We start from the raw sequence: 22898 nt of genomic DNA, 5'->3' as shown, positions 1-22898 counted from the left end.
ATATATGGCCATCTATCTGACAAGAAGTGATCTGGGTGGCGTACAGCAACTGAGTAAAACAATAAATATATTTAAAAAATGATTAAAATATGCAAACCACCAAACATAGGAGAGAATAAATATGAATCCCAATAACCGAGCTATCTTAGAATATCACTGATTCTTGAGAACCTCAGGCCTGAAGACATACAGGTAAAATTAGAACGTTGTGCAAAAGTTCATTTACTTCAGTAATGCAACTTAAAAGGTGAAACATAATATATGAGAGAGACTCATTACATGTAAGGTAAGATTTCAATCAAGCCATAATTTGTCATAATTGTGATGATTATGGGGTACACTCATGAAAAACCCCAAATCCACCATCTCAGAAAATTAGAATATTACATGCAATCAATAGAACAAGGATTGTACATGGAACAATATCGGACCTCTGAAAAGTATAAGCATGCATATGTACTCAGTACTTGGTTTGAGCTCCTTTGGGGCATTGCCAAGAGAAAGATGAGAGACATGAGACTGAACAATGCAGAAGAGCTGAAGGCTGCTATTGAAGCATCCTGGTTTTGCATAACACCTCAGCAGTACCACAGGCTGATAGCTCCCATGCCATGCTGCATTGAGGCAGTAATTGCTGCAAAAGGGGCCCAAACCCAGGACTGAGTACATATGCATTCTTTTAGCTTTCAGAAGTTCGATACTGTTCTGTATACAATCCTTATTTTATTGATTGCATGCAATATTCTAATTTTCTGAGATAGTGGATTTGAGGTTTTCATAAGCTGTACCCAATAATCATCACAATTATGACAATCACAGCTTGAACTATCTTGCTTTGCATATAATGAGTCTCTCTCATATATTACATTTCTCCTTTTAAGTTGCATTACCGAAATAAATGAATGTTTGCACAATATTCTAATTTTTTGAGTTTCACCTGTAACTAGATATTGAGGGACTATTAACAGATAAAAAATTAGCTTCACTTTGGGGAGGAGAATGTTCCCTAAGGTAGATGCCACAAGAGAGAAGAAGACCCTCCTTCTGGGACCCACCTCTAGCAGATGGGACCCAAAGTCTCTTGAAGATAGGATTTAAAGTTTCTAGCTGGTGGAACATGAAACATACCTTTTCTGGCAGATCTAATGGGTTGGACAGATGTAATTAAGGAGAGGTGATCCTTCAGATAACCTGTCCTATGTCATAAAGGATTTTAAAGACTGAAACCAACACCTGGTATTAGCCTGGAAGCAAACTGGCAATCAGTGCAACCTACAGAGCAGAGGTATAACATGCTGTCCTAGTTGAAGCTTCCAAATACTCTTCAAGGACAGCCTCATGTAAAGCATATTAAAGTAATCCAATCTGAAGTGATTAGGGCATGGGTGATTATGAGTTTCTGGGAGAGTAGAATCCCACCCTCCCAGTTTTAAAAAAATCAGAAGTAATGAAACAACTCTAACCTCTGGATTTAATGAATTGTTCTCTGATGATTTGGTGGATAATAAAATATGCGTGAATCCATCTTGTTTCCTGACAACAATGTCTCTGTAGCGGTAAGCACTTTCAGTTTGCCGTACACTGAATCGTAGCCTTTTATCAAAAGGCTGATCTCTCCTTTCATCAATAAATCTTCGTTTGTTGGCTGCTACTCCTGTTACTGATGTCTGAATGTTGGTACCATTGGTGGTCAAGGCTTCTATAAAGGTAGATGTTCCTGTGAAAAGGGTTACAGTATTTTTAGACCTCAGATTTATTTATGAAACACATCAAATTCTTATTATCATGGAAAACCTGGTAATACCAAAATATTATAGCATAGCAGAAGCAAAAACTAAATATCTTAATGAAAGCTTATAAAAAAAGCATTTCTGAAATGCAACTGCTTAAGGTTCTACAGAACATGTATGAGAAGGCGGGGATTATACCTATATGGATTATAGGGGGAATATTAAAAGTCAGATAACCAACACTGACTTAAAAATCTTTATTTTATTGCTGATAGAACGAAATGTAAAAAAGTACACACACACACACACACACACACACAGTGTTAACTCTTAGTGATCACGTAAATCTTCTCCAGGGTGATCTGTCCGCAACTTGGCCTTTTAGATCTCCCAACAATGCACCCATCTCCACCACAATCAAGTCTATATACTTTGCTACTAGTTGCCCTCTTATTTTTCTTTCTACATTATTTCAGCATTATAGACGGCTCAAGGAAGTGGGGGCTTTATATAATGTGTCCAAAATATGATAATTTGAGTCTGGCCATTTCTATCAAGTGGCAACCTGTGGATTGATTTGTTTTATGATCCATAATATTCTCAGGAGTCTTTTCCAACTCTTCTTCAAAGTTGAAATTTCACATTGATGGGATTTTGATGTTTCTTTCTTTAATTTTAATATTTATGTTTTTTTATAAATATAAGTTTTCTCTTTCCTAAATTCCACATCCAAAAAGGATTGAAAGTGATGTTATTAATCGGCATACCTATACATATAGAAATATGCCACTGAAGCTGGAAATTTTGCCTCGCATTTATAAACTTTTCATATTTCATAGCTGATATATTTTTAGTGTTGCTATTTAATAATCGACTTTAAAAATTTATGTTAAAAGACACTACAGATTCAACAAAATGAAAGATTCCAAGTATGGCTCATGGTTCCACTGTGATTCAGGCTTCTGGGGAAAGATGGCCAATTGAAGACATCTCCATAGACAAATGGAGCTGATGATTTGCAGCTTTGTACAAAGGAGTCGAAGGAGATCAACTTCCTCCCTTTGATCTTCTATGGATTAAACAGAATGACATGAGATTGCCCCAACTATTTCTCCTTATAGGTGTTTCTTTTGTCACAAAAAGGCCACAGGACAGTAATTGTGAGGTGGAGAATTAGAAGATAGGGGAAATCACAATTTTTCTCCAGCCACAAAGTGGAGACTTTCCAGGACACTACACAACCCTTGCTAACTATTTTTGGATACTGTTCTGCCAGGCTCTATGTTATGAGTCTCCCGAAAATTCAAGAGTACAAATTTCAGACACACACACACACACACACACACACACACACACACACACACACACACTTGAAAGTTCAAAAACAATGTTCTTTATCACAAAAATTCAAAAGAAACAAAGCACCCTTTTTGTATTGCAAAGATCACTCATCCCAAAACAACCTGGTAGTCTATACAATCCCTTTAATCAGTCCTTAAGTACAGTGATACCTCATCTTACAAACTATTTAAGATACAAACCCGGAGTTTAAGATTTTTTTGCCTCATCTTACAAACTATTTTCACCTTACAAACCCACCGCCGCTGCTGGGAAACCCCACCTCCGGACTTCCGTGTTTTTGTGATGCTGCAGGGGAATCCAAGCAATGCAAAAACGGGTGCTTCGCTGGCAATGGAAGTCTGGAGGTGGGGTTTCCCAGCGAGGGGAGCCTCAGGGGAATCCCAGCAGTGCAAAAACACAGAGGTCCGGAGGTGGGGTTTCGAGGACTTTGGTGTTTTTGTGATGCTGCAATTTCACTGATGACCCCTTCGCTGGGAAACTCCACCTCCGGACTTCTGTTGCCAGCGAAGCACTCATTTTTGCGATGCTGGGATTCTCCTGCAGCATCGCAAAAACACAGCAGAAGTGTAGAGGTGGGGTTTCCCATGGAGGGGAGCCTCAGGGAAATCCCAGCAGCGCATAAACGGGCGCTTCGGCTGGCAAAAGGGGTGAATTTTGGGCTTGCACGCATTAATCGCTTTTCCATTGATTCCTATGGGAAACATTGTTTCGTCTTACAAACTTTTCACCTTAAGAACCTCGTCCCGGAACCAATTAAGTTTGTAAGACAAGGTATCACTGTACTTAGCTAGCAGCTGTGAAGGAACGTCACAGCCCTCCTTCTTCCACGAAGTGAAACACACACACTTTGCTCTGCTTTGGTTTCAAAGTCGTGAAAAATCAACAAAGAAACTCCGGAAACAGCAAGGCACCGTCCTGAAGAACAACGATCAGATAATCTTCCACAACGGCCAAACCAGCACGCTGCTATTTATATCAGCAGCTCTAATTACTGGAGCCCCACCCAAACACAAGTGGCCTCTCTTATCTCCTGTAATATTTCTTCAATTGGTCTCTTCGATGCATAATTCTGCACATGTGTGGTCTAACACTTTCTCATCCGAATTGACCGAAGATAATGGAGATTGGCTTCCTGGGCTGTGTGCCAAGCCCCCCTCTTCCAAGTCACCCCCACCTTCTTCTTCGGCCGAGGAAACTGCACTACCTGACTCTGTTGGCAATAAAACAGGCCTATGACATGTTGATGTTTCCCCTGCATCCACCTCCACATTCCTTGGGGCAGGAGCTGGGCCAGAGCCAACCACAACAGATACTAACAATGGATTTAAGGAAGTTAGACACCTTTGGAACAACAAGATTGTAAACACTGGGTGGGTGAACACTTTTAATCCTTAATATTAGAATATGATGGTTTACTTTAAGTGTTTTATAATTTTTAAGAATTTAAAGAGCAAAAGTAAGATAATTCTATCTTGCTTTTCTACAGAAAATTCTAAGGTTCCAAAAAGTTAAACTTTGGACTTTGAATATTAATGTTTTGAAACTGTTTTTTAAAAATAAATCCATGTCCATGGAAAAAAATTGCTTATTAGTTTGGAGTCAAACAATAAATTTGTAATAAGGATTAACAACCACCCAAATGGATTGCAGAAAAGATGATCCTATATAAATAAAAAGAAAAAAACAAAGATTGTAAAATTGACTTATTCAATCAGGGATAAAATTGGATAAGTTTTTATTCTGTATTCCATTTTTCTTTAGTTAAATAGTAAGGAAGTTTGGAAATATTCTTTTTTTTTTAAAAAAGTGGCTTTTTGTTATAATTTAGTTTTTAATTTTAGTTTTTTATTTGTATTAGGATAACAGGATTATTTTATACATGTGAAATGTTGGTGTGTTTACAAAGTGCAGATATGGAATACACATGTAAAGATAAATTGTTATTTGGAATATCCTGTATTGTATTTTCTCTTTTATAAAGAGGAAATGGTCCGTTTTTATCATATTATACTTTTAGGGAATTGTTTCTACCTGTCACAAAGTGGGTGGGAACTTCTTTTTTGGGAACAGCTGTCTTTATACATTTATTTTTCTTGCAATCCTTTTTTCTTTCTTTCTCAGTCTCTATTAAAATATTTAATAAAGTTATTTTGAAAAATAGCTAGACTGTGATTCCATCTTCCCAAGTAATCATCCAAGTATTACAACATATTACATAATTATTTAGACTTGTTAATCTTGCCTTCTTCCACTTCATCCTACTTTTTTGGTCAGATGCACAATTAGCAGTGCAATGTCTAAATTGAAAATAGAATAATCTGTTCCATCTCAGACTACACTGTGATTGGGAATCTGGTTAACAGTTCAAGAAAAAAGCAAATCAAACAATTAGAAGAAGAGAACTACAGGCTGGCGAGTTTAAATCAGGATTTGATTTGTTCACAAACTAGTGTCACATATTTTACAATTCAGTCCTAGAAGAAATTGTCAAAACAGCAAAAGGACAGCAATTTTTAGATTGAATTTATTAAATTTAGGCAAAAAATCCACATGGTGATTAGTGAAATCATGTGTTAGGCTTGTGAGGTAAGTCAGGTCGGGAATTGGGCCCAATAATTAGTAAATACATGGGAACTTGCTTCTAATAAGGTTTGATAACAGAATTTTGAAATAATTTCTCACTCTCTTCCCCTTAAATCAAAGAGATTTGGGGTGAGATTATCTTGAGTTTCTTTCTTAACCCTTTTTATTTCTCTAGATTAAGTTAATGTTTAAGGTTGTTACAGAACTAAGTAGAGCTAAGGCGAACTTTCCTTTTCGTGAAAGAAAATTCTGGTTTCCCTACTCTGGGAATTTTATTATTTGATTCCCCCCTCCCCTTAAAATGGTGGAGGAACTATCGTATTTTTTGGTGTATAAGATGCACATTTTTCCTCCCTAAAAGAGGCTGATAATTAGGGTGTGTCTTATACTCTGAATGTAGCTATTTTCTGGTCCTAACTAGCTGCTAACGATCTTCTCAGCTCTTACCTTGTAGGCTCTTTCATTGTTTCTCTCTGTGAAGAATGTTTTCCAAGTCCTAAGTTTTTGCAGGTTTTTTTTCATTGCTCTATTTGCTCCAGGTAAGTTTCTTTCCAGCCCTAGCCAGGTGCTAACGATGTTCCCAGCTCTTACCTGCTTGGAAGCTCTTTCATTGTTACTCTGCAAAGAATGTTTTCCAAACCCTGTCTTTGATTTTTTTCCCCATTCCCTATTTGCTCCAAATAGAGAACTTAACCAGGTGCTAACAAAGTTCCCAGCTTTTTACCGGCTTGCAAGCTCTTTCATTGTTACTCTCTGCCAAGAATGTTCTCCAAACTGTCTTTGTAGGGTTTTTTTTCCCATTACTTTACTTGCTCCAGATGTTTCTTTCCAGCCCTACCCAGGTGCTAACAATGTTCCCAGCTCTTACCAGCTTGCAAGCTCTTTCATTGTTAACTCTCTGCAAAGAAGAATGTTTTCAAAGCCCTAAGTCTTTGCAGGGTTTTTCCATTGCTCTACTTGCTCTGACTGTTTCTTTCCAGGTGCTAATGATGTTCCTAGCTCTTACTGGCTTGCAAGCTGTTTCATTGTTACTCTCTCAGAATAATTTTTTTTAAAGTCCTTAACCAGGGATAAAATAATGTGCTGAAGCTGATCAGACTAAGGATGCTAGCCAGATGAATACCTGGTAAGCTGATTCTTTTCCCTATTTTCCTCCCCTAAAACTAAGGTGCGTCTTATACTCCTAAAATACGGTAAGTATATACTTGTTTTTGTTGCCCTAAAATTAGAGGAAAGTACCATCTTTATTTATTTTTTTAAGTGACGCTGGGGAGGCATTAAGGGCTTCAAAAGAACTTTGGGGCATTAGATTCGCTGTTCCTGGTTTAGGATATGATTTAGAATAACTTGATTCAGAAAGATAAAGATGAAAATTTTCCAAAAAAAACTCTTCACAGGAATTAATACAATTTATACTTTCCACATCAGGATATAGAGAAGGCATAGAACCAACTGAAAAACAGTAACTGGTAAAGAAACTTATCTGTAATTCTGAAATTAAAAGTTAACAAAAAAGGCATGTAAGAATAATTCAGGTTGTCAGAAAGATCATATCTGTATTTTACTTTTAATTTTTATAGTTAGCAAAAGAAATTACTCAAATGTATAGAGAGAATTGACTTGAAGAATGATGCCTAGGCCTTTCCTATTTTATGACAGACATTTTTTTGCTAAAAATGTGCCAATGTTAAAAATATGAAAAAAAGTTTCTTCTGAATAAAGATATAAAAATGTAATTTATGGTACCTTGAGAATAATAAATTTTAAAATTACTGGACTAATTTAAATTATCAGATTGACAGATAAAGAAGGAATTGCACTCAGAAAACTGCATGATTAGTCATGAAATATGTTAGGAATGATATCATCGCACACTAAGCATCTTTGTATAAATGAATTTTGATAAGTATACAGTTAGTCCTACTGATTGAAATTGGACATTTTAACTATCCATAAAACAATTTCAAGATATTTACTTCTACAATTTAATAGAACATAAGTATATTGTTTGATTTCACAGAAAATAAAGATTATACAAAGAGTTGCCTTTAAATGTGTGGGTTCCCACCTGAACTTTAAGAAAAGTAATCCTGCAGGATCAGACAGATAATCTATACATGCTTCTTTCAAAAATGATGACTTGTCACCAATGAAATGTACAAAGACCTCAAGAGGTTATTCTCAGGCATGTCATATTCTTTGCACTTGATCTTAATAAACACACATCCCTAAATATGACTTACAACTGGTGAAAAGTGTATCCAGTGTGAATTTATTTTACTCTTTTAATTTGTCTGGTCTATTTTTCCTTTTGCATCATTGATCAAATACTTTAAATTTTGAGAATAACTTAAGCTTTTAAAAAATTGACATTTAAGTAATTATCTGACCAAAAAACAACACATCACTTTAAAGATATGGCCTTTAATATACTGTATTACATCGCCACTAAGCACCTACCAGTAATTTCTTTTTTAGAATATAAGCCACAGATGTATATAAGCTTGTAGGAACTTCTTCGAATTCTACAATTTTTCCAGGCAGCATGCTTCCAACAAACCTCACTAATTTCGTTGATAGTTTTCACTGCCAAACAATTTTGGCCATGGCTACCAGCTGAAAACTGACTCTTTAGTGACATTCTTTGCACACATTTATCACAGTTCTGAAAATGGTGGGAGTATAGCATTTAAATAGCTGTTTTCAGTAAAGACACACGTTCTCTATACATCTACCTTCACAAAAAATAAAAGAATGCCTTAATATATTTTGAACTACACAAAATAAGCAATATTTCATATTTACTAAATTTGAAATATGTTCAGACATAGATTTTACTTTAATATTCATATTCACGTGCTTGCAGAAAAGGGGCATTGAGATAGAGATAGCATCCAGGAATGGGCTAACCCATCTATCAGCTAATTGGATGAGTCTGCAAGTTGTGATGATACGTCTCCTCTGTTTGCGTCCTCAGCTTTTTGACAAAGGTGTCAATGCAGACTGACGTGCTGTACTGTAATTGTATGCCCCCATGGATCCAAGACTGGACACCAATCTGGGTGGGACTGGACACTATCTCCACCTCAATGAGAAGTAGAGTATCAGGTAAGAACAACACCCCTTCTCCATGTTATCGTTCATATTCTCTGAAAAATGGCCAGAAAGTCATAAATTCTGCCAGGGTATGTAAACTTATGAGCACAACTGTAGTTGCCTCAGCCAGAGCAGCGAAGCTCTATTAAAGAAGGAAGCAGCTGTGGAGGCCTTGACAGCCCAAGTGGTAGCCTGGTGAGCCTTCACCAATGACTTGCTCCACCATCTTGTCCTCAGTTGAAGGAATTCCTCCAGAGAATTAGCCATAGCAGAGGACAAGGACAAGAACAACATAGGGGCATCAACCGTTGGAATCTGAAGGACCTTGGCAAGGTCTGCATCCATATTATAAAAATGTCTGTCCAGACTGCTGGAATTGGGCCCTAACCCAGGGGAGACCCACTACTTCTGCACTATGTCTAGGAACATCTTGGGGACTAGAACTACCTCTGCCTCTGTAGTAGGTTCCATAAAGAGTGGATCAGCAGCCTCATGAGATGGCTGATTGGAATCCAGAAAGCTGTGTTCTTCGATTTGAAAAGCAAAGATCAAAACAACGAAGGCTGGAAAAGACCTACAAATGTGGGCTGGTCAAGAATTAAACCTACAATGTCCGACAGGTCTAGATCTCATTGTGTCTCTTCTCCTGAGAAACATCCCTGGCCTGAAGAAGCTGGGGAGTATTTGTACTCCAGAGGAGTTAAGATTTCTGAAGAAAAAAGGTGCCAGTGAGGGTGGTCTGCAATCTGGGTAAGTCAGAAGCTACTGATGCTGTACTTTGTGTTGTAATCTGGCTGCAATCCCTTAGTCTGATGACTTTGGAGATTAAAGTGCTGATACTGGCTGGGATCTGAGGCTCTAGTCCAGGGGTTCCCAAACTTTTTACACAGGGGGTCAGTTCACTGTCCCTCGGACTCTTGGAGGGCCGGACTATAAAAAAAACTATGAACAAATCCCTATGCACACTACACATACCTTATTTTAAAGTAAAAAACAAAATGGGAACGTACTATTTAGAGGGGGGGGAAGAAGTCTAAAATTCATATATGTTTATGTTTTGCTTTTAATTTTCTTTTGTTAACATCTGATTGGCTATACAAGGTTTTCTTGGCTTATAGAAAAATGTATAAAGAAAGAAGGAAGCACTTTGGCATAATGGTTAATAAGTTAGAAATAGAATTGGTGTTGTACTTTTTTGAGGAGGGAATTTAATTAAAAGAAAATGAATGTAACTGGATGACAAAATTAGAAAAAAAACTTTTGCAACTTTTTTGATGATTGATATTAGTTACTAACAAAATACCGCATTTTATTCATGGAAAATTAGATGTGCTCCTGTCACTCACCCGCGGGCTGGATAAATGGCCTCAGTGGGCCGCATTCGGCCCACGGGCCGTAGTTTGGAGACCGCTGCTCTAGTCCAATGCTTCTCAATTTGGGAGTCAGGACCCTTTTGGGGGTCAAACGACAGTTTCACAGGGGTCACCTAAGACCATGGGAAAAGACAAATTTGATATCCGATAAGATTGTAACTTTCCTCCTCTCAAGAGGATATTGATGAGATATTTTTTATGTTATTTGTAATTTTGTAATTGTCCATTGGTACTTTTCTGTAATTTTCTCATTTTGATTCTAATGTTGATGTTTTTTGTTTTGTTTGTTTTGGTGTGTATGTTTTTTCCCCATTTTTCTTCTTCCTTTCTTTGTGTATTGCAAATATTGCAAATATACCAATGTACAGTGGTCCCTCGACTTGCGCGTTCTCGATTAGCGCGAAACGCTGCAACGCGGTTTTTCAAAAAATATTATTTAAAAAATAAAATATTAAAATATTATTTTAAAAAAAATAAAATATTAAAAAATAATTTTTTTTTATTCTGTTCCCTGAATGGAGACCGCCGGCCGCTCAATTGGGCCGGCAGGGAACAGAATGGAGCCTTCCGCGGCGGGGCTGGTAAGGGGGGGAGCCGAGGGGGGAGCCGAGCCCAGCCCCGTGGCATTCGCTTTCCTCCCGCCGGCAGCCGACTGATCGTGGGCTCCTTCGCAACCTCGGAGAGCTTCCTGGTTTTCGTGAGCTTTCATGCCCCGGAAGCTCTCCGAAGGAGCCCACAATCAGTCTCGGCTGCGGGTGGGAGGAAGGCGAATCCCCCGTGGGCTCCGTTACATTTTCCGCTGCCAGCCAGGCCATGCTGGCGGCAGCGGAACAATCGCTGGGTGGAAGGCGTGCTCGGCTCTGCCGCTCCAGCCGCTTTCGGCCGAGCCTCCCCGGCCAAGCAGCCAGGGAAGTCGAGCCAGGCGTGGCGGCGGCAGCGCTGCTTCTCCGGTCGCCCGGTCCTCTCCTGCCTCCTGCGCCGATGTTCCCCGCTGCGACGGAAGGCAGTCGCTTGGCTAGGGAGGCTCGGCCGAAAGCGGCTGGAGCGGCAGAGCCGAGCACGCCTTCCACCCAGGGAGTCCTGCCCTTTCATCCCCGCCGACCACAGGGGCGAGGGGTGGGGATGAAGGGGCAGGACTTCCCGGGCGGAAGGCGTGCTCGGCTCTGCCGCTCCAGCCGCTTTCGGCCGAGCCTCCCTAGCCAAGCGACTGCCTTCCGTCGCAGCGGGGAACATCGGCGCAGGAGGCAGGAGAGGACCGGGCAACCGGAGAAGCAGCGCTGCCGCCGCCACGCCTGGCTCGACTTCCCTGGCTGCTCGGCCGAAAGGGGCTGGAGCGGCAGAGCCGAGCATGCCTTCCGCCCGGGAAGTCCTGCCCCTTCATCCCCACCCCTCGCCCCTGTGGCCGGCTCATCCAGGGGGGGCGTGTGTGGACTGGCAAGCGGCAAGCGGGAAGACCAAGGGAAGGTTCCTTCAGCCGCCCAACACCTGATCCGCTCCGCAGCGCGGCAGCAGCGAGGAGCCGAAGATGGGGTTTCCCCTTTGCCTTTACCCCATCTTCGGCTCCTCGCTGCTTCCGCGCTGCGGAGCAGATCAGCTGTTGGGCGGCTGAAGGAATCTTCCCTTGGTCTTCCCCGCCGCCCACACGCAAACTCCACCATCTGCGCATGTGCGGCCATGAAAAAAATGGCGCACATGCGCAGATGGTGGTTTTACTTCCGCATCCAATATAACGCGGAAATCGGTTAGCGCGGGAGGTCTTGGAACGTAACCCCCGCGCTAACCGAGAGATCACTGTATATACATTTTTTATTATACTTTCTAACCCAATTTAATAAAAATTACTTTTTAAAAAAAGAAAAGACAAATTTCCCATGGTGTTAGGAACTAAAGCTTGGAGCATATTTTTACAATCCAACCAATCACACATTTACAGTGGGGGTGTCCAATTAGCTTAAAGCTCTGTTGGGACAACTGGTGCTAGACCTATGGTTGAGGGCAGTGTTCCCTCGTATAGTGTCTAAGCAGCAGTCCCTTTGGGACTGGGCGGCACAAAAATAATAAACAAACAAACAAACAAAAAACCCACCCTGTTTTGCCTCACAGAATTTCAAAATAAAATACTGTACTGTGTGTCTATAACAGTGAGCTCATAATAGGGCAACTCTATCAATATCAAAATGCCACTTAAATAGTTGAGCTAGTTTCAAACTAGATTTTGATTTTCTTTCTCTCTTCCTTACTCCCATTCTTTTTCTTTCTCTTTCCCTTCCTCTCTTTTTTCTATCTGTTTCTCTCTCTTCCTCTCTTCCTCTCTCTCTCCTTCCCTCTCACTCTTTCTCTGTCGGCTTCTAGGCAGGTTTGGAAAACTCTGAGTTGATGATGATTTTTAAGTGAGCGATTGCTCACTGCTCAGCTTAGAAGGAACTATGGTTGAGGTTCATCACAACATGGGGAACTATATTAAGGAATCGTGGCATTAGAAAGGTTGAGAACCACTGTTCTAGTCGCTCCAGCCAGGCAACAGGGAGCTGTTGCCGGGCAAATCTGAAGGCTGCTTCATAGCCATCTGGGGATCAAGCTGCCAGTTGTGATTCAACCTGAAGATCAGGCAGGCTCACTTGCTGTGAGGTAAATGAGCTGGAATAGGCCGGTTCCACAGTCTAAAGACCACTTGTCTTCTTGGCAGTCACCTTCTGGGCTTCGGCTATCATCCTCTCAATGGCATCATGCCTCTGTTTGCCCTCCCGCTCTGCAGTTCTAGAGGCCTTCTGGGCTCAGAAGTAGCCCTCTTCTTTGCAGACCTCGAACTTGATGGCCCTACATCATCTATTTTGCCTGAGGCAGAGGAATCTAGGTCTCCCCCCTTGAGGACAGAGCTGTCTACCATTTTTTATGTCTCACCAAGTAAAATAAAGCCAAAAGAATTGTTCAGTAAGGAAAATACTTATCTTGATAGAAACATGTAAGCTTCCTTATGAAAGTGACAAGGGGTAAAATATAATTTAAGCCCACAACAGACAGATAACTAAGGTAAGCGGTTCAGACAGACGTCTGCCCTAATTCGGATATATATGGAGGGAGAAGGAAATACATTGCAATCAGACTTGCAAGACTGTGTTATTGTAGCTAGTCTCTTTAAAAAAATAAAAGTTTTTCTGTGGAGTTGATTTCTTGGTTGGATCTATGAGGCTGACAGAATATGAAGTACAATATAATAATTACAAGTTGTCCTTGAGTTAGACAGCAATTGGGCCTGGGCTTGTCATTGTTAAGGAATGCAGTTGTGAAGGGTGTTGTTACAAGGCTGCATCGTTTATCAATGGTAATCCCAGAAGTCCCTGATGATATCATAACTCCAGGACATGCAGTCCTTAAATTGGAAGTTGCAGGAGTCCCAGATAAGGAGTGTGAAGGTGCATGTGTGGAAAGAGGGTGTGTGGGGGGGGGAGGTGTGTGTGTGGTAGGTTGAAAGCCAACAAATTCATTGAGAAGCAGCAGCGAAGAAAACTGGGGACAGAGAGCCGCCCTGAGTCTGCGGAGAGCGGTGGCATATAAATCTAATATATTATTACTATTATTATTATTATTATTATTATCACCATTACTATTATCATTACTATCATCATTATTATTATTCTACTTCTTCCCTCAGTATGAGGGAAAAGTTCTGTTTCCCTCAGACACAACCAGGATTCAGAACAAGCAAACAGTCAAAAAGCCCAACCAGGAACAAATAAGAAAGGATGAAAGAAAAGTATAGATTTTTGACACAACAGGAATAGAAAGCAGAACCTAAAACAGAAAATAATTAAAATAGGCAAGAGTTTTAGTATCAAGATTTGTTTCTACAATAGCTGTAAGTATTTATAATTTACAATTCCTTTCCTTTTACTTGTAAACTTAACATTACTTGATGACTTTTGAGTCTGGTTGGTTTGATTATTTGGTCAAACAAGCAAACAAAAAACCCCGTGTGTCACAACCACACCACAAACAATCTGACAGGGGCCCCAATCATCCTAACCCAAGGCCTGAGTAATTAACTAGGGCTTTAAGGCTTTCTGGAACATCATCCAGGTAAGACCCTTATGGAAATCAGGTGGAATCTCATTTCAGAATGAAGATGTGAAGAAAAAAGGCTTATTTTTTGGGTCCCAATAGATAAAATTTAATTGAAGAAGAATCAGCAGTGAATCAACTCTATTGCACATTGCTCGAAAAATAAAGGGAACACTTAAACAACACAATATAACTCAGAGTAAATCAAACTTCTGTGAAATCAAACTGTCCACTTAGGAAGCAACACTGATTGACAATGAATTCCACATGTTGTTGTGCACATTCAACTTTCTAGAGAACAAATATTTCATTCATTCAGATCTAGGATGTGTTATTTGAGTGTTCCCTTTATATTTTTGAGCAGTATATTAAATGTGGCTGATACCACAGGTAATAGGAAGATCCTCAAGTAGCCAGGGTCTACTTTATGCAGAACTTTGTAGATCATAAGTAACATTTTGAATCACGGTTTTGAAGTATAGTGACAATACTATGACATCTTCCTATTACAGCTTACCAAGCACCTTGGGCAGTGTTCTAGCTGGAGTAAAAGGTATTTGCCAGTCTAGTATTTATTCCATAGGCAAGTAGAGGACTACAAAACTGTTCCTTAAAAACTACAGGCAAATTTGATATCTGAACAGTACATCTGAATGCATGCATGTAATGTACAAATATATCTTACAATGCTAGACCTCTTTGAGTGTGCAGATATGTCGCTTATATTGTCTAAATCAATAAAAATAAACATTTATTTTTCTCCCAGAATGAACACTAACAAAATGAACACCCATAGTTAACTATATGAGCATTAAAAATGGTGCACACTTCAGCATAATAGTATGCCTTTCGTAAGCTACTTAAAACTCACCTCTGCCGCCAGGCATGGGGGAATTAAGATTCCCTTTCCCCCTAGGCCTTTACAATTTTATGCATGGTATGTTTGTATGTTTGGTTTTTTATATTAAGGGTTTTTTAATCATTTTTAGTATTGGATTATTATTGTACGCTGTTTTATGATTGCTGTTAGCTGCCCCGAGTCTTCGGAGAGGTGCGTCATATAAATCCAATAAATAAATAAATAAATCCAATAAATAAATAAATAAATAAATAAATAAATTTACTAAACAGACATTTGTGTATTGTGAACATCCATGAACACCCCCCCACCCCCGGTCAAAAAACCCACAAAAAACTACTGGGCCATTAGACACATAAGGTATTTAAGAGAGGGGACTCACAATGGATATTATGGAAAATGTAACCAATCACAAAGTACCATTTTCTAGGCGAAAATCGCTGTGTTTCTGGGAGAACAAACTCCTAAGTATAAAAAGGGGTGCATGTGGGTAGGTGACACAGGGTTGGTCTCCAAATAATAATGTCAATAATGAGTAATCTCGTTCTTTTGCCACAAATGAAAATAATATACTGAGTTCACAGGAAAGAAGCACAGCGACATGCAAACAAAAACAAGCAAAATGCATATACAACATTAAAAAGTCAGTTCATTAAAAAAAAAAACCTGAAGCAAAATATGCCATGTAGCCAAAACAAGTAATTTGCTTTCTCAAGACCTACCTATCTGGAAGAGACATCTTGCCAGACTGAAGTACTTATCTGCATAACTACTAGATGTACTGGGTAAATTGCTAGAAGGGGTCAGTCTTTGCCATTTTTTTTTGCATACAAGATTCCAAGGTTCTTTGTCTCATTGCTTCCTGAGAAAGAGCCCCTCCCTTCCTTGACTCTGGCCTACATTTCACCACATCTGTGACACCAGAATGTAACAACCAGCCATAAAGGGATCATTTACAATGGCCAGGAGTGTTTCATAGCCTGTAAAAAGCACCCGTTACGTGAATGTCATAAATTCAAGTAGTCATAAAACAACCAGTCATTAAGTAAGGACAATCAGGCGAAATAGGTATTGCAGTATATCATTAAAAACAAAACTGATTGAATTTATTTTGGTTTTCATAATTTATATTTACAAATTGTGATTATTGTTAATTATATATGGAGGAGTTAGATCAGTTAATAGTAAATACAGTGATCCCTCGAGTTTCGCGATCTCGATTATTGCGAAACGCTATATCGCGAGTTTTCAACCCGGAAGTAAACTCCACCATCTGCGCATGCGTGCCCTTCCACGCATGCGTAGATGGTGGAGTTTCCCCGCCGGGCAGAGGCTTCCCTGGGCCTTCCCCCTCTTGCCCCGGTAAGACAGCGGCGGCGCGAGCAACGGCGTGGGCGGGCGGGCGGCACGCGCGCGGGAAACCCCACCTCCGCCTCCCAGCTGGGAAGCGGAGCCGACAACAGCGTGGGCGGGCGGGGCGACTCGCGCGAGCCTGGGGACACCCTTGCTCTGCTTCCCAGCGCGCGCGCGTTGCTGGGGAAAGCGCGCGCGCTTGGGGACACCTCACCTCCGCCTCCCAGCTGGGAAGCGGAGCCGACAACAGCGTGGGCGGGCGGGCGACTCGCGCGAGCCTGGGGACACCCTTGCTCTGCTTCCCAGCGCGCGCGCGTTGCTGGGGAAAGCGCGCGCGCTTGGGGACACCTCACCTCCGCCTCCCAGCTGGGAAGCGGAGCCGGCAACAGCGTGGGTGGGCGGGCGACTCGCGCGAGCCTGGGGACACCCTTGCTCTGCTTCCCAGCGCGCGCGCGTTGCTGGGGAAAGCGCGCGCGCTTGGGGACACCTCACCTCCGCCTCCCAGCTGGGAAGCGGAGCCGGCAACAGCGTGGGTGGGCGGGCGACTCGCGCGAGCCTGGGGACACCCTTGCTCTGCTTCCCAGCGCGCGCGCGTTGCTGGGGAAAGCGCGCGCGCTTGGGGACACCTCACCTCCGCCTCCCAGCTGGGAAGCGGAGCCGGCAACAGCGTGGGTGGGCGGGCGACTCGCGCGAGCCTGGGGACACCCTTGCTCTGCTTCCCAGCGCGCGCGCGTTGCTGGGGAAAGCGCACGCGCTTGGGGAAACCTCACCTCCGCCTCCCAGCTGGGAAGCGGAGCCGGCAACAGCGTGGGTGGGCGGGGCGGCGGCGCGCGAGCCTGGGGACACCCTAGCTCTGCGCGCGTTGCTGGGGAAAGCCCGTGCGCGCGGGAAACCTCACCTCCGCCTCCCAGCTGGGAAGCGGAGCCGGCAACAGCGTGGGTGGGCGGGCGGCGGCGCGCGAGCCTGGGGACACCCTAGCTCTGCGCGCGTTGCTGGGGAAAGCCCGTGCGCGCGGGAAACCTCACCTCCGCCTCCCAGCTGGGAAGCGGAGCCGGCAACAGCGTGGGCGGGCGGGCAGCGCGCGCGAGCCTGGGCGCGAGCAACGGGGTGGGCGGGCGAAGGGCGGGCGGCAGTGGAAGCAAAAACACCATCTGCGCACGCGCAGATGGTGTTTTTACTTCCGCACCGCTACTTCGCTAAAAATCGATCATCGCGTGGGTTCCTGGAACGGAACCCTCGCGATGATCGAGGGTTCACTGTAGTGGTAAAATTATTTCAACGGAGGGAGGGAGGAAGGATAATAGGTTTCCAGAAATGTAGCTGCTACTAGTAATTAGTAACCATAAATGCAAAATTAATGGAACCATTTCACTTAATTCTGGACAGTTTCATACTATAAGATAGACACTTATTTATATATCAATATACAATATAAAATCTGCAATCTTCAATATATTATTTCTTATAATTTCTGTGAGCAAGCATGCCATATACAATGTGTATGCATGATTTCAGTAATAATTGTATTAAATGTTTAGAAGATTCTGGAAATTATTTTCCAAGTGAAGGCTGATTAGAGAAATCGGACTCGTAGATTAGTCTATGCCCGCGATGGTGAACCTAGGGCATACATGCTAGAAGTGGCACACAAAATCATCTCTCTGGCAAGCCAGTCATCACCTGTTGCTTTTCTGGTTTCCTGTGCGCATGCTGGTCTTTGTGCATGCAGGAGTACCGGAAATTGGAAGAACAGCTCCCTGGCATGCATGCATGCGCCGGGGAACTGCTCTTCTGATTTCTGGTGCTCCCGTGCGTGCTCACCAGGGAGTTGCTCTTCCAATTTCTGGCACTCCCTCATTGTGTGCATGCTCCTGTTTTGGCACTCGGTGCCGAAAATTTCACCAACACTGCTCCATGCGGTTTGCAAGTTATCTTGAAACTGGAAAAAAGCAGTTCCAAACAGAATGCAATCAGAAAACTGCAGCAGATTACTTCAGGAGGAGATCTATAAGATCCATCAAAACGAACGCATAGAAACATAGAAGACTGCCGGCAGAAAAAGACCTCATGATCCATCTAGTCTGCCCTTATACTATTTCCTGTATTTTATCTTAGGATGGATATATGTTTATCCCAGGCATGTTTAAATTCAGTTACTGTGGATTTACCAACCACGTCTGCTGGAAGTTTGTTCCAAGGATCTACTACTCTTTCAGTAAAATATTTTCTCATGTTGCCTTTGATCTTACCCCCAACTAACTTCAGATTGTGTCCCCTTGTTCTTGTGTTCACTTTCCTATTAAAAACACTTCCCTCCTGAACCTTATTTAATCCTTTGACATATTTAAATGTTTCGATCATGTCCCCCCACTTTTCCTTCTGTCCTCCAGACTATACAGATTGAGTTCATTAAGTCTTTCCTGATACGTTTTATGCTTAAGACCTTCCACCATTCTTGTAGCCCGTCTTTGGACCCGTTCAATTTTGTCAATATGTTTTTGTAGGTGAGGTCTCCAGAACTGAACACAGTACAGTGATCCCCCGATCATTGCGAGGGTTCCGTTCCAGGCCCCCCCGCAATGAGCGGGTTTTCGCGAAGTAGCGCTGCGGAAGTAAAAACACCATCTGCGCATGCGCAGATGGTGTTTTTACTTCCGCAGCGCTAGCGAGGAGCCGAAGATTGGGGGTGGCGCGGCTGTTTTAAAACGTCGCCGCCGGCATGGGGGGCTTCCTAGCAGCCCCCCAAACCCGGGTTGTGGGTCCGGGGGGTGCTGGCAAGCCCCCCATGCCGGCGGCGACGTTTTAAAACAGCCGCGCCGCCCCCAATCTTCGGCTCCTCGCTAGCGGGCAGGCAGGCGGCGGACAAGCCGTTCGCTGGTGCTCGCTCTCGCCGCTTTCCAGCTGAGTCCTGAAGCGAATTCGCTTCAGGACTCAGCTGGGAAGCGGCGAGAATGAACGGCGTGGGCGGGCGATACGCGAGCGGGCGGACAAGCCGTTCGCTCGCACTCGCTCTCGCCGCTTTCCAGCTGAGTCCTGAAGTGAATTCGCTTCAGGACTCAGCTGGGAAGCGGCGAGAATGAACGGCGTGGGCGGGCGAAGGGCGGGCAGAGGGGGAAGACCTAGGGAAGCCGCCCAGCAGCTGATCTGCCCGGCGCCATCTACGCATGCGTGCCCATAGAAAAAAGGGCGCGCATGCGCAGATGGTGTTTTTACTTCCGGGTTGCAAAATCGCAAATTAGCCTGTTCGCAATGATCGGGAACGCAATAACCGGGGGATCACTGTATTCCAAATGTGGTCTCACCAGCGTTCTATACAGCGGGATCGCAATCTCCCTCTTCCTGCTTGTTATACCTCTAGCTATCGCAGCCAAGCATCCTACTTGCTTTTCCTACTGCCCGACCACACTTTTCACCCATTTTGAGACTGTCAGAAATCACTACCCCTAAATTTTTCTCTTCTGAAGTTTTTGCTAACACAGAACTGCCAATACAGTACTCAGATTGAGGATTCCTTTCCCCCAAGTGCATTATTTTACCTTTGGAAACTCAATTTTTGTATGGATGAAAGCAGTAACAGAATCTGTTGGCAACTATTTTTTTTTCTGGTCAGAAATACTTATTAAAAAGTCATTTATGTGAGATGTACAAGAATGTGACTATATTTTTTTGAAAGCTGCAGAGGAAAAGAAGCTTAATTGTTAAAAAAAAACTATTTCAGAGAGATTTTCATTTAAAAAGTTGTCATATGGTAATCTATATTACAAATACCGGTAATTATATTTTAAATTTAAAATATAGAAGTTGAATAAATGGATTCTTGGATAGAGCTAGATATCACAACAGACACAGGGCTGCTGTTGTAAAAACCTAGTTGTGTAGACTGTTCTTTCACACAATAAATGGCTTTGAAAATAATATCATGATTTCATGAGAGAGACAGACAGAGGGAGGGAGGGAGAATAAATGTGACAAAAGTGAGCAAATGAGAGAGGTATATTATCTGTCTCCCTGCTTCCAATTCTTCAATTAAGTTATTTATTTGGTGCATGTTACAAAGATAATGGGCGCTTATTACAGCCTACCATTTTCAGCAACAACCTCTTTTATTGATTTCTCAGAGGATCAATGGATTAGGCCAAACAATACATATGCAGATTTAATTTACCCAAGGCAGTTTACGCTTGCTCCTTTTTCTCTATTTCTGGTGGGAATATCTCTTAATATGCAAAGCTGAGTTGGGAAAGCAGTTAAATATTAGCTAATCCACTACAATCTCAATTTGGACCAGACTTCTGTTGCTAAACCAGGTGCAGTGATACCTCGTCTTACGAACCCCTAGTCATACGAACTTTTCGAGATACGAACCCGGGATTTAAGATTTTTTTGCCCCTTCTTCTGAACTATTTTCACCTTATGAACCGAACCCGCCGCTGCTGCTGGGATGCCCTGCCTCCGGACTTCTGTTGCCAGGCGAAGCCTCCCCTCGTTGGGAAACCCTACCCCCGGACCTTCCGTTGCCAGCGAAGCACCCGGTTTTGCGCTGCTGGGATTCCCCTGAGGCTCCCCTCAATGGGAAACCCCACCCCCGGACCTTCCGTTGCCAGCGAAGCACCTGTTTTTGCGCTGCTGGGATTCCCCTGAGGCTCCCCTCCATGGGAAACCCCACCCCTGGACCTTCTGTTGCCAGCAAAGCACCCGTTTTTGCGCTGCTGGGATTCCCCTGAGGCTCCCCTCCATGGGAAACCCCACCCCTGGACCTTCTGTTGCCAGCAAAGCACCCGTTTTTGCGCTGCTGGGATTCCCCTGAGGCTCCCCTCCATGGGAAACCCCACCTCCGGACTTCCACATTTTTGCAATGCTGCAGGGAATCACAGCAGGGGAATCCCAGCATCACAAAAACGGGTGCTTCACTGGCAACAGAAGTCTGGAGGTGGGGTTTCCCAGCGAGGGAAGCCTCAGCAAAATCGCAGCATCGCAAAAACACCAAAGTCCAGAGGTGGGGTTTCAAGGCCATTCACAATTCCCCAAAGTTTCCTATTTCCTATCAACTACAGTATGTAATCAAATGATTCATTTTGCTGCTGCCAGAATTCAACAGCTATCCCTTCATTTAAACTGCCTGTCTGTCCTATTGCTCACCTCATTTCCACAGAACTAAAATTTCCAGATTGTCCTTGCTTAGTATCTGTGTCCTTCCGTAGTTTTACTTTCCAAGTCTACCCACAATACCATTACGCCTTGAATAAAATGACAGGAAATAAGGTTTGTATATGGGGGAAGGAAGAAGTGTGGTGTACTAGAAAGCAAGAGCACCCCACCACTTCTGCTCTCCTCTTCTTCATTTTTTTTTTAAAATAGTTTTTATTAGTTTAAAATTTTTAAAAAAATATAAATATACAAACAATAACGACCAAAAGAAAAAAAAGGAAAAAAGAAAAGAAAAAACATACACAAAACACTAAATATATTTACAAAAACATCAACATCAAACACCTTCCTTGTATTCTTTGTTTTCTTGTTTTGGCAAATACAGTTGGTAAAAAAAGAAGAAAAATCATTTCAGTTATTAAATTCTCTATATCAATTTATTTATTAGTTTTCCTTAATCATTGGTACAAAAATTTATATGATTGAAATAGCCAAATTCAGTGTGAAATTTGAAAAAAAATGTTTTAATATTTTGAAATTTCTGGATATATGTAATTTATATATTGTTATATTATATTTTTAGTTTACCTTCCTTTTTTTTAACCAATCATAAAATGAATTCCAAATTTTATAATACTCAGAGTCTTCCTTATTTCTCAATTTTAACTTTAACATGTCCGCCTCTGCACAGTCCATGTTTTTCTTGATCACAATTGAATCATCAGGTATTTCAACTTGTTTCCAATTTTGCGCTATTACGATTCTAGCTGTTGTTAATATACAAATAATTAAATAATACTGGTTTTGTTCCATTTTCTGGTCAATAATACCCAATAAAAAAGCCTCAGGCTTTTTATTAATTGTCACTTTAGTCATATCTGTCAACCATCTTTGCATTTTGTCCCAAATTTTTTTAATATATGGGTAAGTCCACCTTATGTGAAAATAGATGCTCAATTTTTCTTTGCATCTCCAGCAAGAAGGTTTTAACTTAGGATACATTTGCGCTAGCCTTGCTGGTGCAAGGTGCCACCTGTAATACATTTTATATTAATTTTCTTTATATGCTACAGATTTAGCCAATTTATAGTTTTTGTGCCAAATTATATCCCATTTGTCTAGGTTTACGTTATATCCAAAATTTCTGTTCCAACTATGAATGTTTCCTTTTACTATATATTCCTCCATTTTATAATTCAAGAGATAATTATAAATTTTAGATATAAATTTTTTATCCTGACCTAAAATTATTTTATCAAGATCTGTTTTTCCCTTTTGTATTCCTCTCTTTCTCTCTCTTCTTCATTTTCATACAGACATTAGAAATGCCATAGC

At 42.0% G+C, this 22898-nt stretch overlaps 1 protein-coding gene across 2 annotated transcripts in view; it reads right to left on the bottom strand.

The window, feature by feature from the left end:
- Positions 1 to 22898, bottom strand: part of CDYL (chromodomain Y like) — a 153185-nt gene that overhangs the window by 12937 nt on the left and 117350 nt on the right. For both annotated transcript variants that reach the window (XM_070747187.1, XM_070747186.1), the window contains one exon: positions 1464 to 1717. In XM_070747187.1, coding sequence (XP_070603288.1) covers positions 1464 to 1717 — 254 coding nt within the window. The remainder of the gene's footprint in view (positions 1 to 1463; positions 1718 to 22898) is intronic.

This window comes from Erythrolamprus reginae, chromosome 3 (assembly GCF_031021105.1).
Source record: "Erythrolamprus reginae isolate rEryReg1 chromosome 3, rEryReg1.hap1, whole genome shotgun sequence".
NCBI classification, from domain to species: domain Eukaryota; kingdom Metazoa; phylum Chordata; class Lepidosauria; order Squamata; family Dipsadidae; genus Erythrolamprus; species Erythrolamprus reginae.
Note: the sequence above shows the minus strand (reverse complement) of the source record. Positions and strands in the feature narration are given on the sequence as shown.